This window comes from Anneissia japonica, unplaced genomic scaffold, assembly GCF_011630105.1.
Source record: "Anneissia japonica isolate Jap-2015-1 unplaced genomic scaffold, ASM1163010v1 scaffold32248_len650992_cov182, whole genome shotgun sequence".
In the NCBI taxonomy this organism is placed as follows: Eukaryota; Metazoa; Echinodermata; class Crinoidea; order Comatulida; family Comatulidae; genus Anneissia; species Anneissia japonica.
Window position 1 is genome coordinate 85,781 of NW_022699059.1, and position 11,866 is coordinate 97,646.

The 11,866-nt window shown below is 33.5% G+C and overlaps 2 protein-coding genes across 3 annotated transcripts in view; one reads left to right on the forward strand and one right to left on the reverse strand.

Moving 5' to 3' along the window:
- Positions 1-4,785, forward strand: part of LOC117102815 (ribonuclease 3-like) — a 37,362-nt gene extending 32,577 nt beyond the window's left edge. Inside the window, exons 16-23 of one of the 2 annotated variants that reach the window (XM_033243232.1) lie at positions 226-329; positions 1,138-1,243; positions 1,568-1,712; positions 1,933-2,015; positions 2,645-2,748; positions 3,044-3,136; positions 3,367-3,413; positions 3,832-4,785. In XM_033243232.1, coding sequence (XP_033099123.1) covers positions 226-329; positions 1,138-1,243; positions 1,568-1,712; positions 1,933-2,015; positions 2,645-2,748; positions 3,044-3,136; positions 3,367-3,413; positions 3,832-4,088 — 939 coding nt within the window. In that variant the 3' untranslated portion in view covers positions 4,089-4,785. The remainder of the gene's footprint in view (positions 1-225; positions 330-1,137; positions 1,244-1,567; positions 1,713-1,932; positions 2,016-2,644; positions 2,749-3,043; positions 3,137-3,366; positions 3,414-3,831) is intronic. The other variant, XM_033243231.1, reaches the window with a different exon arrangement.
- Positions 4,786-5,342: 557 nt separating this feature from the next.
- The window catches only part of LOC117102816 (WD repeat-containing protein 47-like), a gene marked incomplete in the record, with an annotated part of 18,572 nt that continues 12,048 nt past the window's right edge, over positions 5,343-11,866 (reverse strand). The window contains 6 exon segments of the mRNA XM_033243234.1: positions 5,343-8,181; positions 8,941-9,159; positions 9,637-9,774; positions 10,195-10,362; positions 10,794-10,963; positions 11,219-11,373. Of these exon segments, the coding sequence (XP_033099125.1) occupies positions 8,036-8,181; positions 8,941-9,159; positions 9,637-9,774; positions 10,195-10,362; positions 10,794-10,963; positions 11,219-11,373 (996 nt within the window).

Genomic DNA, 11,866 nt, shown 5'->3' on the forward strand with positions numbered 1-11,866 from the left:
GGGGGGGGGGGAGTGTTGGTGTAAAAAGCAAATCAAGGACCTGAGTAGAGAGGCTTGGGTGTCTTTCCCTATTTTGGGTGTACAGATTGTGTATTCCTTATGAAAATCTTGACTTTTAAGCCACCCTCCTGGATCTGCCACTAATTATCTTAACCTACTCCTAATTATGCAACACATTAAAGCTATTTATCACTTAAAAAATGATAAAAACATTATTTTATATAGAAACTCAATCAATTTGAAGATGCAACTGGTATCTATTTCAAAAATATTCGCCTTCTAGCTCGTGCATTCACCCAAAGAACTGTGGGATACAACAATCTTACAAGGTAAATAAATGTGTATCCTGCAAATTTGTTTTTCTTGTACTATAATTAGTGTCATTTTAAAGATTTTAAACCTACAATTAAAACAATTGAATTGAATAAGCTAATGTTGATCTGTTCTTATTCATATTATTTAATACAGAATTTTTATTTTGATAACCTTTGTTTTTTAGGTTTATATTTGAATAACCATGTCTAGTTGAATTCTGTGTGATTAAAGCTTATAGTAATTATGCTAGAAATTAAATAAACTGCAATTTAATAATTGATAATTAATTTAAATTGTTATAGTTTGTTTTATTCATTCTTTACTGATTCGTTCAACTTGCTAAAAAAAATGCAATGAATCTTCAGTGTATTTTTTTTGAAAACAACTAAATTTTTTCTTTCATATGTAGTATGTAGCCTACAGGGATCTAATTGTATAGTTGTAAATAGAACATAAATTATCAATTTATTGAAAATATATATTTTTATTAACCAAAAGAAATAATAACCTTTGTACAAAACGTATTTATAATGCAGTTAAGCAGATTTACACAATATATAAAACTTAATTGCATAATTAATAATAACAAGTTTATTTTAAACGACACTTTTCAAACAGCGCACACACTCTTGCAGTGCATTCGTAAAAGTAACTTACATACAGTACAATATAAAACAAGACACTTAATACAATAAAAAATGTTACAATACATAAATGTATTTACACAGTTCACCACCACCACCACCTGTTAAAAAGTTTAGTGAGGATTGTTGTAAAAATATTAAAAACGATAGATTATGATGATTGTTTTTTATTTTTTAGGGGACACAACCAGCGTATGGAGTTCCTGGGAGATTCCGTCCTCCAGATCATTACGTCCTGTTACCTTTATAGGCACTTTCCCGACCACCATGAAGGACATTTATCGGTAAGGTACCTTCACTTAATAGCATTAGTGGACATTATTCGATGAACTGCTAGCCTGTGCTCAGGAATCAGCTAAATACAGGCTGAAACTATCTTACAGCAATAAAAAAGGCTTAGAAGTGGGGGTATTTTAATCTTAATACAAGTCCTATAAATTATATGTACTGATACTGTATTGTATGTTTAGAAGATAATGGCTCTTGATGGCATACTAAAGCAAATCAATTTTGAGTTGAATTCCAGGAACTTAAGGAAGATAAACGATACACCTATTAAGGCTAAGTACAGTATTATTTAAGTACTTTTTAAATTTCTATTCTTAAAGCTTCTCCGAAGTTCTCTTGTAAACAACCGAACCCAAGCAACAGTGGCCCGTGAGTTAGGCCTAGAGAACTACATTATTGATGTTGATACACGGAGTAAAAAACCCGGACCACAGCCTACTAAGACACTAGCTGATTTACTAGAAGGTAGGTGATATGTGTGAAATTGGCCTAGAAATAAGGACTGAGAAGTAGAAAGAAGTAGATGTACTGAGATAATTCTAAAGTACAATTTTCACCTAATTAAGGTTGTGAAAGATCAGTAACTTAAATCGTTCTCAACATTTTAAGGTGCTATTAAAAACACTTGTAGCACACAATGCCTTGTACCAGCATTCCTTTGTAATGTTATTTGTATCTTTACCAGCATTTTTAGGTGCTCTCTATGTTGACCGTGGACTTGAGTTCATCAAGGTGTTTTGTGAAGTGTGCTTCTTCCCAAGACTGAGTGTGAGATTTGCTTGCTTTTTTTTTTATTCGATAACAACATATCAATTTATAAAGTATGCTTCATAATTTAGTTATCCAGCTATTTGTAGTTGTGTGTATTAAATACATGTATGGAAATAGAATTGAATGTCATAGTACTGTAATAGATAATTATTGGTTCTGGTATACAGGGTTGGAACTATAGAAAACTAAGGGTAGATGACAGACATTTTAAGGGTGCGTGGGTGATAACATTGGTAAACTCCAAATAATAGGAGTGGATTTTAAGGATGGAAAAGTGGGTTAATAAGAGTTGGTGGAGGGCCATGAAATTAGCTTTAGACTGGGGGAAACTTAAAGGCTGGGTGGCCCCCACCTACCTGTGCTCAACATAACTACATCCCTGGGTATGCTACTAATAATGTCTGTGTTCTGTTTGCTTGGCTGATTGACAGGATCAAGAAGAATTGCATGATAGTACCCCATGAAGTCATGATAGTATCCCATTAAAATGATGACAGAATCAAGACTTGATCACTGATCATCATGATACCCCATGGTACATCTGATAAGGTGGAAGTATCATTTATGACATTAGTTTTACAATATTAATTAATCCTGTTAAGTATGACTTACTTGTATCTTAACAGGAATTTATTAGAAGTCAAGATTGGAACGACTCAAAGTCACAGCTTCAACAGTGCTGTCTGACGCTACGACAAGAAAACAAAGAACCTGAACTACCAACCTACAAGTAAGTCATAAATAATAACAGTCCAATCAGAGGGTTTTTGCAGATACAAGAGCATTTCTAATTATTAAGGAATACACTATTTTTTAAAAAACTTTTCTAACCATACAAATTGACACAATATATAATTTTTTTTTCTGCTTTTGTTTTAAAAAGTTTCCCAAAAGAAAATGAAAAGGCAAACTGAAATTTTGTTCTACAAAATTAAAAACAAATGTTTAAAACAGTCTCTGAATTATCTTATTCATATTGTTCAACTTTTAAAATGACTGAAATATTTATTTTTTTTATATTTTAGAGTTATTCAACAGACTGGTCCGACCAACTCGCGCCGTTACACAGTTGCTGTCTATTTTAGGAACAAACGTATTGGAACTGGCACAGCTTCGAAGTGAGTTTTCCTTTCCTGGCAAATTCAGATGAAAATGTCTTAAAAACAATTTGAATTTGTACGGGGCAGTAAATCTCTGCTTGCTGTAAAATATTTGTTGTTGCAGTCGTGGAAATGCATAATAACTTCATTTGTCTGGCTATTATCAATACCTAAATGTTACAGGTATTAATGTTTATTAATGTTATTTCTATTAACGTTATTATTAATATAATATATTGTCTTATCAGTGTTCAAGATGCACAGATGGCTGCAGCAAAAAATGCCCTTGAGAACTGTAAGTAAATTTCTTTTTAAATTACAGGTTTCCCTCCAATTAAAGACCACTTTTGGGACCAGGGTTTCATGATCTTTAGCATCTTTGGTCTCTAATTAGAATAATACAGATAAAAGACATTTGTTAATTTGGGACCAGAGAAAAGTGGTCTTTAATATAGAGGGAGACCTCTATATAGTTATGTTGCATACAGTAGAACTCCTCCTTTGGTAACCCCTATTAAGGGGACACTTTTTCAGGTACGAAACAAGGGTAAGTATATTTAATACTATGGCCAATCCTTATTCTGGGGGAAACGCTACTAAGGGAACACTTTTTGGGTACAGAAGGTGTTAATAATGGTTCTACTGTATTTCAACAATTTTTATATGTTTTTCCAGATTGTTCCTCCTTTGACCTTTATTTCCTTTCCTTGTAGATGACTTTCCCCAGCTTCAACATCAGAAGCAGCTTCTGGGGAAGGTTCACATGGATCAACAACCATCAAAGAATGAAAGGAGAGATAAAACCCAAGGGAGAAGTAAAGAGAGAATGAGAGATGAAAGAGATAGAGAACGAAGGGATGGAAGAAGTAGGGACCGAAGGAAAGATGATCGAAGGGATGATGATGACCGGTATAGGGAAAGAGAAGGTGAGAGGCCATTCAAAAGAAGGACAATGGACTCAACATGGTAGCTAGTGCAAAATGAGATATCAGTATTTATATTTATACAAATTGTTTTAGCAATGTTTTATGTGCAAAAAGTGGTGTGTTCATCAATGATATTTCAGAAGTTCAGTCATAAGACATGGCTTCGGGGAGTTACATACATGTACTCGTATAGGACAAGAAGTTATGAAATTATTAATCAATCAGTCAATTGGATATTTATATGATACATCCATAGTAGATGGAATTAAAACAGAAGATGAAGGAGGGTTATCATGTTATTTTTCAAAAACAGAACTTGGTCCTAATCATAGTCAAGGGTCATTGATTTCTCCTGGAACTATGAAAATGTGTGTATTCATGATGTAGTCTATTATGAGGTGCTTGAAAATAAAGCAATAAAAAACAACTCAGTTTTACTGTAGCCTCTTTTTATTCCCTTCAAAGCATCACATCATTGATATGCATAGAATTATTCCAGATAGCATCTATGCATAGGCTAGCATATTTCAACCAAATACAGCATTTTTAAATATATCTCATATTTAGATTCAAATAATAAAAAGACATGGAATCCTTGGTCCGCTTTTGAATAGGGATTATTCTTTCCTCAATTAAACAGAATGCAAGCACCAGTTATGCCACCTACATACGGCTACAGGTTTACAAGCCCATTTTATATAGTTGATGGAAACCTTCAGACTATTCTACTACAGTGATACTTTAGCAGTATATCAACAAATCTTAATCATTATGAGATACAAGTAGCTTACTGTAAAATAATTACACCAATAGAAAATTCAAAATTGTCTTAAGACACCTGGCAATGGTTACAACATTTTTGGCAATTGAAAGTGATTTTTGTAAGTAGTATATGTATATGTAACAGGCAGGTGACATTAAATACTGGTCTAAAGATACTTTTCTGGTTTAAATACTTCAACATGTCTTATCAAGATGATTTAGCAAAATTAGTGTCTACTGTAGAGAATGGATTTAAAGTATACTTTGATGTACCAAATGATTTTGCAGCACAATTTTCTCACTCAAAGCAGTACCATGCACATAGAGTACTACAGTGTTACGTCACGATACAAAATGAATTAAACCGGACGCACCATTGATCCCAATTTCTAACGTAATTATTAAGATGTTGTATCTTAGTTTTTCTTTGTAGATTTTAATTGATGATTAACTGTGTGTTCGATAACTACAGTAATATAATGCGAGCTTTTGTGTTTTTCGTACATTGTGATGGTAAAATATTAGATTTTAAGATGCCTATTCCAGAAAGCCTATTCAGGCGTAATGAACGGTAACCAACATCTGGTTGGCAACAGGGGGTGCTATGTGGTGTTGTGACGACATGACTGTGGTATTCTATAATGTTTAAATTCAAAATAATAAATGACCTTCTGCTCTGAAAAAACAGCCAACATATTCTTTCTTGGCAATGTTCACTCGTTAAACTTATACTGATAGATTCATCAAACATTATTATCATATATAAACCAAAAGGTTTTAAGTACTATTTTTGTCATTTTGATCATTTTCTTCTTTCTCACTTTGTCATTCATGAATTCTCTACAAATTTGTTATAAAAACTGTGCATTTTCTGCACAAATATGTATTGCCTATAATAATTTCTTTACCAGAAGCTGAGTTGGTGGGGTAATATGAAGGAAGCAAGCACTAACAGGCAATTATTGAAGGACAGGTTACAGCACTTGTAAAACCTAAATTTGTTCACAAAACTATTGCTAGCATTATTATCAGTATAAACATTGTGAAACGCAAGGGACATAAATTGGCTTAAGCCAACAAAAATTCATAATTGTCACAAAAATAAATATAGAAAGCAAATGATAGTTATTATGATTCTCATATTAGCACACTAGTTTTTGAGTGTTCTCTGGGTGGTTCAGGTCTTAAATCTGATATTACATTTTTATAGGGTTACTATGATGTTAGTTTAACACTGTTGCAGACAGACGAGGGGAAGAAAAGTTACTGTACAAGCTAGTCTACGCAAAAATAACTCCTGGATCCTCCACTGTTTGTACTTTTCATATTATCACTATAATAAAATTATAAATCGGCTAAGCTTTATTTATGTACTGTAATAATTTTTGATGGAAAAAAACACCAGCTCAGCTACTCAATTAAGCACGACAAAATTATTGAAACCTATAGCTATAAATAAATATCTTATAAACAATCTGAAATACTTCTCTATAGCTATTTCAATACTATAAAACATAAAACACATATTTACAGACAACTTTACAAGAGAATATTTCTCATAATATTGCACAACTATGTCTTGTTGAAAATTAGCCCTCAAAGCATATTTGCTTGTAGAAGGAATGGCCTATTGCCTGATATACCATTTTCTGCTCTTCAATGTAATACACAAAGGCAAGTTTAGAAATGTACCACAAAGAAAATACTAATATTTTGCTTTCCATGCAATTCTGAAAGACAAGATTTATAAAAACTCTATTCTGATAAATCTTCAAAAACTACACTCTACGAAAATTGAAAAAATCAAATTGATGCACACAAATATAATCCAATATATAAAAAAAATTCCAAAAAGAAATGCATCTTGAACAATACACAATAAAAAAATTGCATCAGAAGAATATTATAATTGAACCCTGAACAAAAAACCCACTCGCATATTGTATGTGAAGCCTAGCAAAGCCTGCCCTCACAGTCACATATTGTATGTGAAGCCTAGCAAAGCCTGCCCTCACAGTTCTTTGGTAATTACCCAGTTATACAATCAATAAAGCAATTCTCACCGCTTGCTGTCAGAATTTTTGGTTTCCTTAGCTTTGAACAATTGATATGATGCAGCATGCCACCTTTAACTCTATATGCCCCTCTGAGAAACTGTTGTGCAAGACAAAGCTGCCTTAAAATTCCCTAGTAGTAACCCATTTCGAAATTATTCATATTTCGCTATATGATTATTTAATTTTATAAACAAGACACACACTAAGAAATTGTTAAAGTTACTGTTACATGTGACTATATTAAAATCAAAGTTTATATCTTCAACTCAATAGATGCCATCATAATCATTCTGCTTAAAATGTAACATCCTGACTCGATTGGCTGGCTGGGCATCGTCATTTATAAGCCGTTTGCTGACTATTAGAATGTAATGCAATTGTTTACATTAATTACATTTACTAGTGTATGACTTCCACTATGAATAAGGAAATTTACCTCAGCTGTCTGATTTGTACATCTATTATCAAAAGCTCAGCTTCTTGCCTTGCACATTTGTCATCGTAATACCATCTTAGCTACCTGCCTTTATAAGGTCGTATTTTCAAATGTGGAAGGTTTTTTTTTCAATATATACATATTTACATCGCAGTAAGTAGAAACTTGCTAATACTTCATACTTGAAATTGTGTACATCATACTTGCTAACAATGTGCACTTTACTTGGTCAATTCAATGCTTTGAACATTTTCCTGAAGAATGTGCACACATCAAATGTGGTAGGTATTCTGCTCACTGCTTTAAAAGATAAAAACTAGTTTAGCTAAATTATTTGTATGCAAGGCTGATACTGAGCTAAATTTCTTCATCCATAGAGGGCTTAAGCAGTAAAACATAGTTTTGATCCCAATTAGGTCCCTCATGTGCAGCAGGCTTAACCAATAACATGGTGTTTGAACATGATTAGCTTGATACTACTTCTAAACATCGCATGATATCCCAAGAGTGAGAATATTCGGCACAGATCGGTTGACATTGTGATCCTTAACCAATATACTTGTTCAGGGATCAGTAATGACAATATTGTCCAATCAGAATGTACTTGTTAGGGATTCCATAAGATATATTCGTTTGTAGACGGGTTACAATACCATGGTCCCATCAGATTGTGTCTATGGAAGGTGATTTTTTGATTCAGAAAGAGTTGGCCAATCGACAAGGAGTGTAGTACACACTATGGCTTGCAGTGGTTCCAGAGCGTGGCAGTGCGATCGGCGCTGGATGTTAAGAACGTGAAGTGGTGCGGGTGCCATCGACACTGAATGATTTTGTCCTGATGCCTTGCAGCTACTGCACTTGGCAGAGGTTTTGTTAGGTCACCTGTTGGCAAGATCAATATGATGTGAGCATAAAAGTGAACCAACATGAAAATAAGCAATAACGATGAATGAGCACATATTTTAATGAGCCAGTACATGAGCGTGCATATATAGGTTCCAAAAATTGTAATATTGACATTGTGTTATAAACTTATTATAACTGAAGTTTGCAATATCTGTACTATTTCAAATCCTCAATAATACCATCTTAATTTAACTACAGTTACTTTTACCTTGCATATCCATATATATTATAAAAATATTGTTTTCTTGAGTTTCATTCAATGTTCTTTTTAATTTTATTTCATAACTTTGTAGTTAAATTTTCCTTTTTTCTGTGTTTTAAAAGAATTTTTATTTATTAACCAAATCAACAGCAGACACAAATCCGCCACTTACGAAATCCAAGATAGTACGACGAAAAGTCAAAATTAAAAATATCAATATTGTGTATATATCTTCTTTTAAAAATTTGTGTAGTTAAGAACTAAACCACTTTAAAAATCTGTACTATGTATTGAAAGTGTGTATTCAGTATAAAGAAAGAATAAATAAATAAATAAAATAAATAAATATAAGCAACTGGATAAAGTATAATATTACTAACCTCTATAGAATGATGATAGTATAAGCTATATGATTGTATATGTTACATGAGCCTTGACATTGTAAATGTATGCATGAAACTCTGAGATGGGTTATCATATAAAAACCAAAAATATATGTACAAAATTAATTAAGTAAACATAATCATTTATACCTTGTAGATCACAGAGAACAACGTTACTATCATAGGAACCACTAAGGAGGTAGTATGCACTCGGTGAGAATCTAACGGTACGGATCTGATCACTATGTGCCTGATACGTCTGCAGTACACGAGCACCCCGTATATCATACAGCATCGTAGTGGCATTCTCCTGGCCCGATGCCAACAAACGGCCTGACGGGTCAACACACACTGACGCAACAGCACTACCTGTGATAGTACAAAATTTGAAATAATTTATTCAGCTGAACTTGTAGAGCTATAGTAACAAAGTTCTTATCTGTTACCCTGAAAATTGGGTAATACATACAAAAGCAATTACAGGAAATGTGCTAAAGCTGTCTAAACTATAAAATGTTGTGTTGTATGCCCATATATAGTCATGATGTGCCTTATATGGTCATAATTTCATGTTATCAAAATCATATCAAGGCATGTCACATGTTTTTGTCAAATATAATTTGATAGTCTGGACAGGATTAACTCATTCAGCACACACCAATTACATAACAAATCAATCACATACTAAGTACCTATGTATACTGCTGGATGAAAATAGACGAACATAATTAAAGCCACATGGCCAAAAAACAAAAACCGAAAAACAATGTTCTTCTAGTTGGAAGTACATAGTCACATAGCTACGTTATATGTTATAACTGGATGTTGGATCGATGGATGGCATACCTTGGCCTTTGTCTGATCCTGGACTTCCAACGATGTTGATGCACTTTGGCGACCTTAGATCCCAGAACCTGACGGTCTTGTCCTCGGAGCCAGATGCCAACAAATGGCCTGCCCAACCATACAAAGAAAGAACATGACCTACAAAAAGAAAAAGATATAATTTTAAAAACCAATACTTATCAGTCATACTACTGTATACATGAAAGTTTTTTTTTTTATTCATACTAGTCATTATAGTGCTATGTTTGCTTTACTCTTTATTTTGAATAGCTTAAGAATACTTATCATGCCAAAGTGAATATTTACCTTTGATATTTATCCTTGATGCTATTTGAATTTCTTAACATTGTATAAATAAAACACTTATTTGATTCTTTCACTTAAAAAAGACTTATTTGTCAACATGTCCGTGGTTAATTGTGCTATTCATTGATTTGATGAATGAATTTTAAGGGTTTTCAAAATACATGACAGATGATCATTAAATATGTCACTTTTGCGATAATCTTTTTGTCAACTGCATGATTGTGTGAACTTACTTACACACTCACAACATACCTGTGTGGCCGCTAAGTGAATGGAGTGACCTTCCCTTGTTACACTCAGTAACATAGATACTGCAGTTACCAGCGCCCCCACTCAGCAACACAGTTCCATGTGGACTGTTTTGCTGGAATGTTAGATCACGCACAGTTCCATCATGCATTGATAATTCAGTATCTGGGCCTGCAGAGACAAATAAAGAGTTATATAATTACTGTATAATACATTTAACACAGTGTTGATTATGGTAAAATTATAAATTCAAAACACACACACTAACTCTAGTATTATACTTCAGGCTTCAGATAATGAGTAATGTATGCTACACCTTCCATTACCTAAACATTGTACATATTTGCACTTGTTTATTCTGTTTTGTTACCTCAACAGTTGTTCTTGGAAGAAACTAGGCAAACACTTAGCCAGTAGTTTGTTTTATTATTTATTAATCTTTATTTTAGTCCCACATCACAAATTTGAATATCAACATTATCATATCAACATCAATGTTGATTCTATGCACATTGTCATCACGTTCACCATGTATCTTACTATCAACAACTACATTCATACCATGCTGTACTAGTAGCAATACATTTGGTGCTACTCACTACCTTCTGCATTGCATTTCTCAGCATTAAATCTGAGCAGCTTGATAAGTTTGTCATTAGAGCCAGTAGCGATGACATCATCAGTATGATTCCATGTGACACAATAGATGGAGCCCTTGTGATGCCGGTTCCGCTTGAACAACACTTCCGGTTGCTTTGGTGGCTGTGGTGTACTAGAATGTAAACCAAAAATGTTAAATTCCTTGGATTAGTAACATCTATCTGTTTAGTAAGAGCAGCACAACACAAGTGTTCATATTCAACTTACAATAATGAGAATTACTTTTACCAATTTGACTACTGTCATATTTATTTCCAAAAGCTAGCCCACAATAATACAGTACTGCATATTGTACTGTACATGCATTATTGTGATTTTACAATTAAAAATTACTCAATATGTTATATTTTTAAAACATGTCACTTACATGTCAATGTTAGTTGGATATGCACATACTCGTAGAGTCTTTGAGTTGGATCCTACTGCATACATTGAGCCCGTGGTATTGAACGCTATAGCTCTGATGGCCTGCACATCTTCTAAAGTCGTCAGGGGGATGTACTCCGACTTATTGTTTGGTACCTTGATAGAATGTATACACAGAACATTTCAACTAATATACCGTACACACAATTTGAGGTTTTAATAATAATCAAAAATTAATGAGCCAATTTAAAAAATGTGCCAAAATCCAGTGCAAGTAGAATTTGGTGGCAGTTGCAAACACCGAATCATTCATTCATTATGGAGTATAATACCATTGTGAAGCAATGGGTGTAAATTTAAGGACCTGTAACTACCGTACATACATGACAACTCATTCTTCAAAGTACAATGAATTAATGAACCATTCCCCCAAGTCCCATCAATTGGATATTGCTGCTAAGGCACCACTAAACGTGAAGCAACACATTGTATTTGTGAAAAAGCAAAATATTTCTAGCCCCTTTCTGATTGGTCAGTTGTTAAATTTGATTGACACTATGGGAAGTCCATTGTAGGCCCACCGTACGACACGCCGTGAGCAAGCTATGTCACATGCAGACATGCAAGTTTCTAAAAAAATATTTTCATA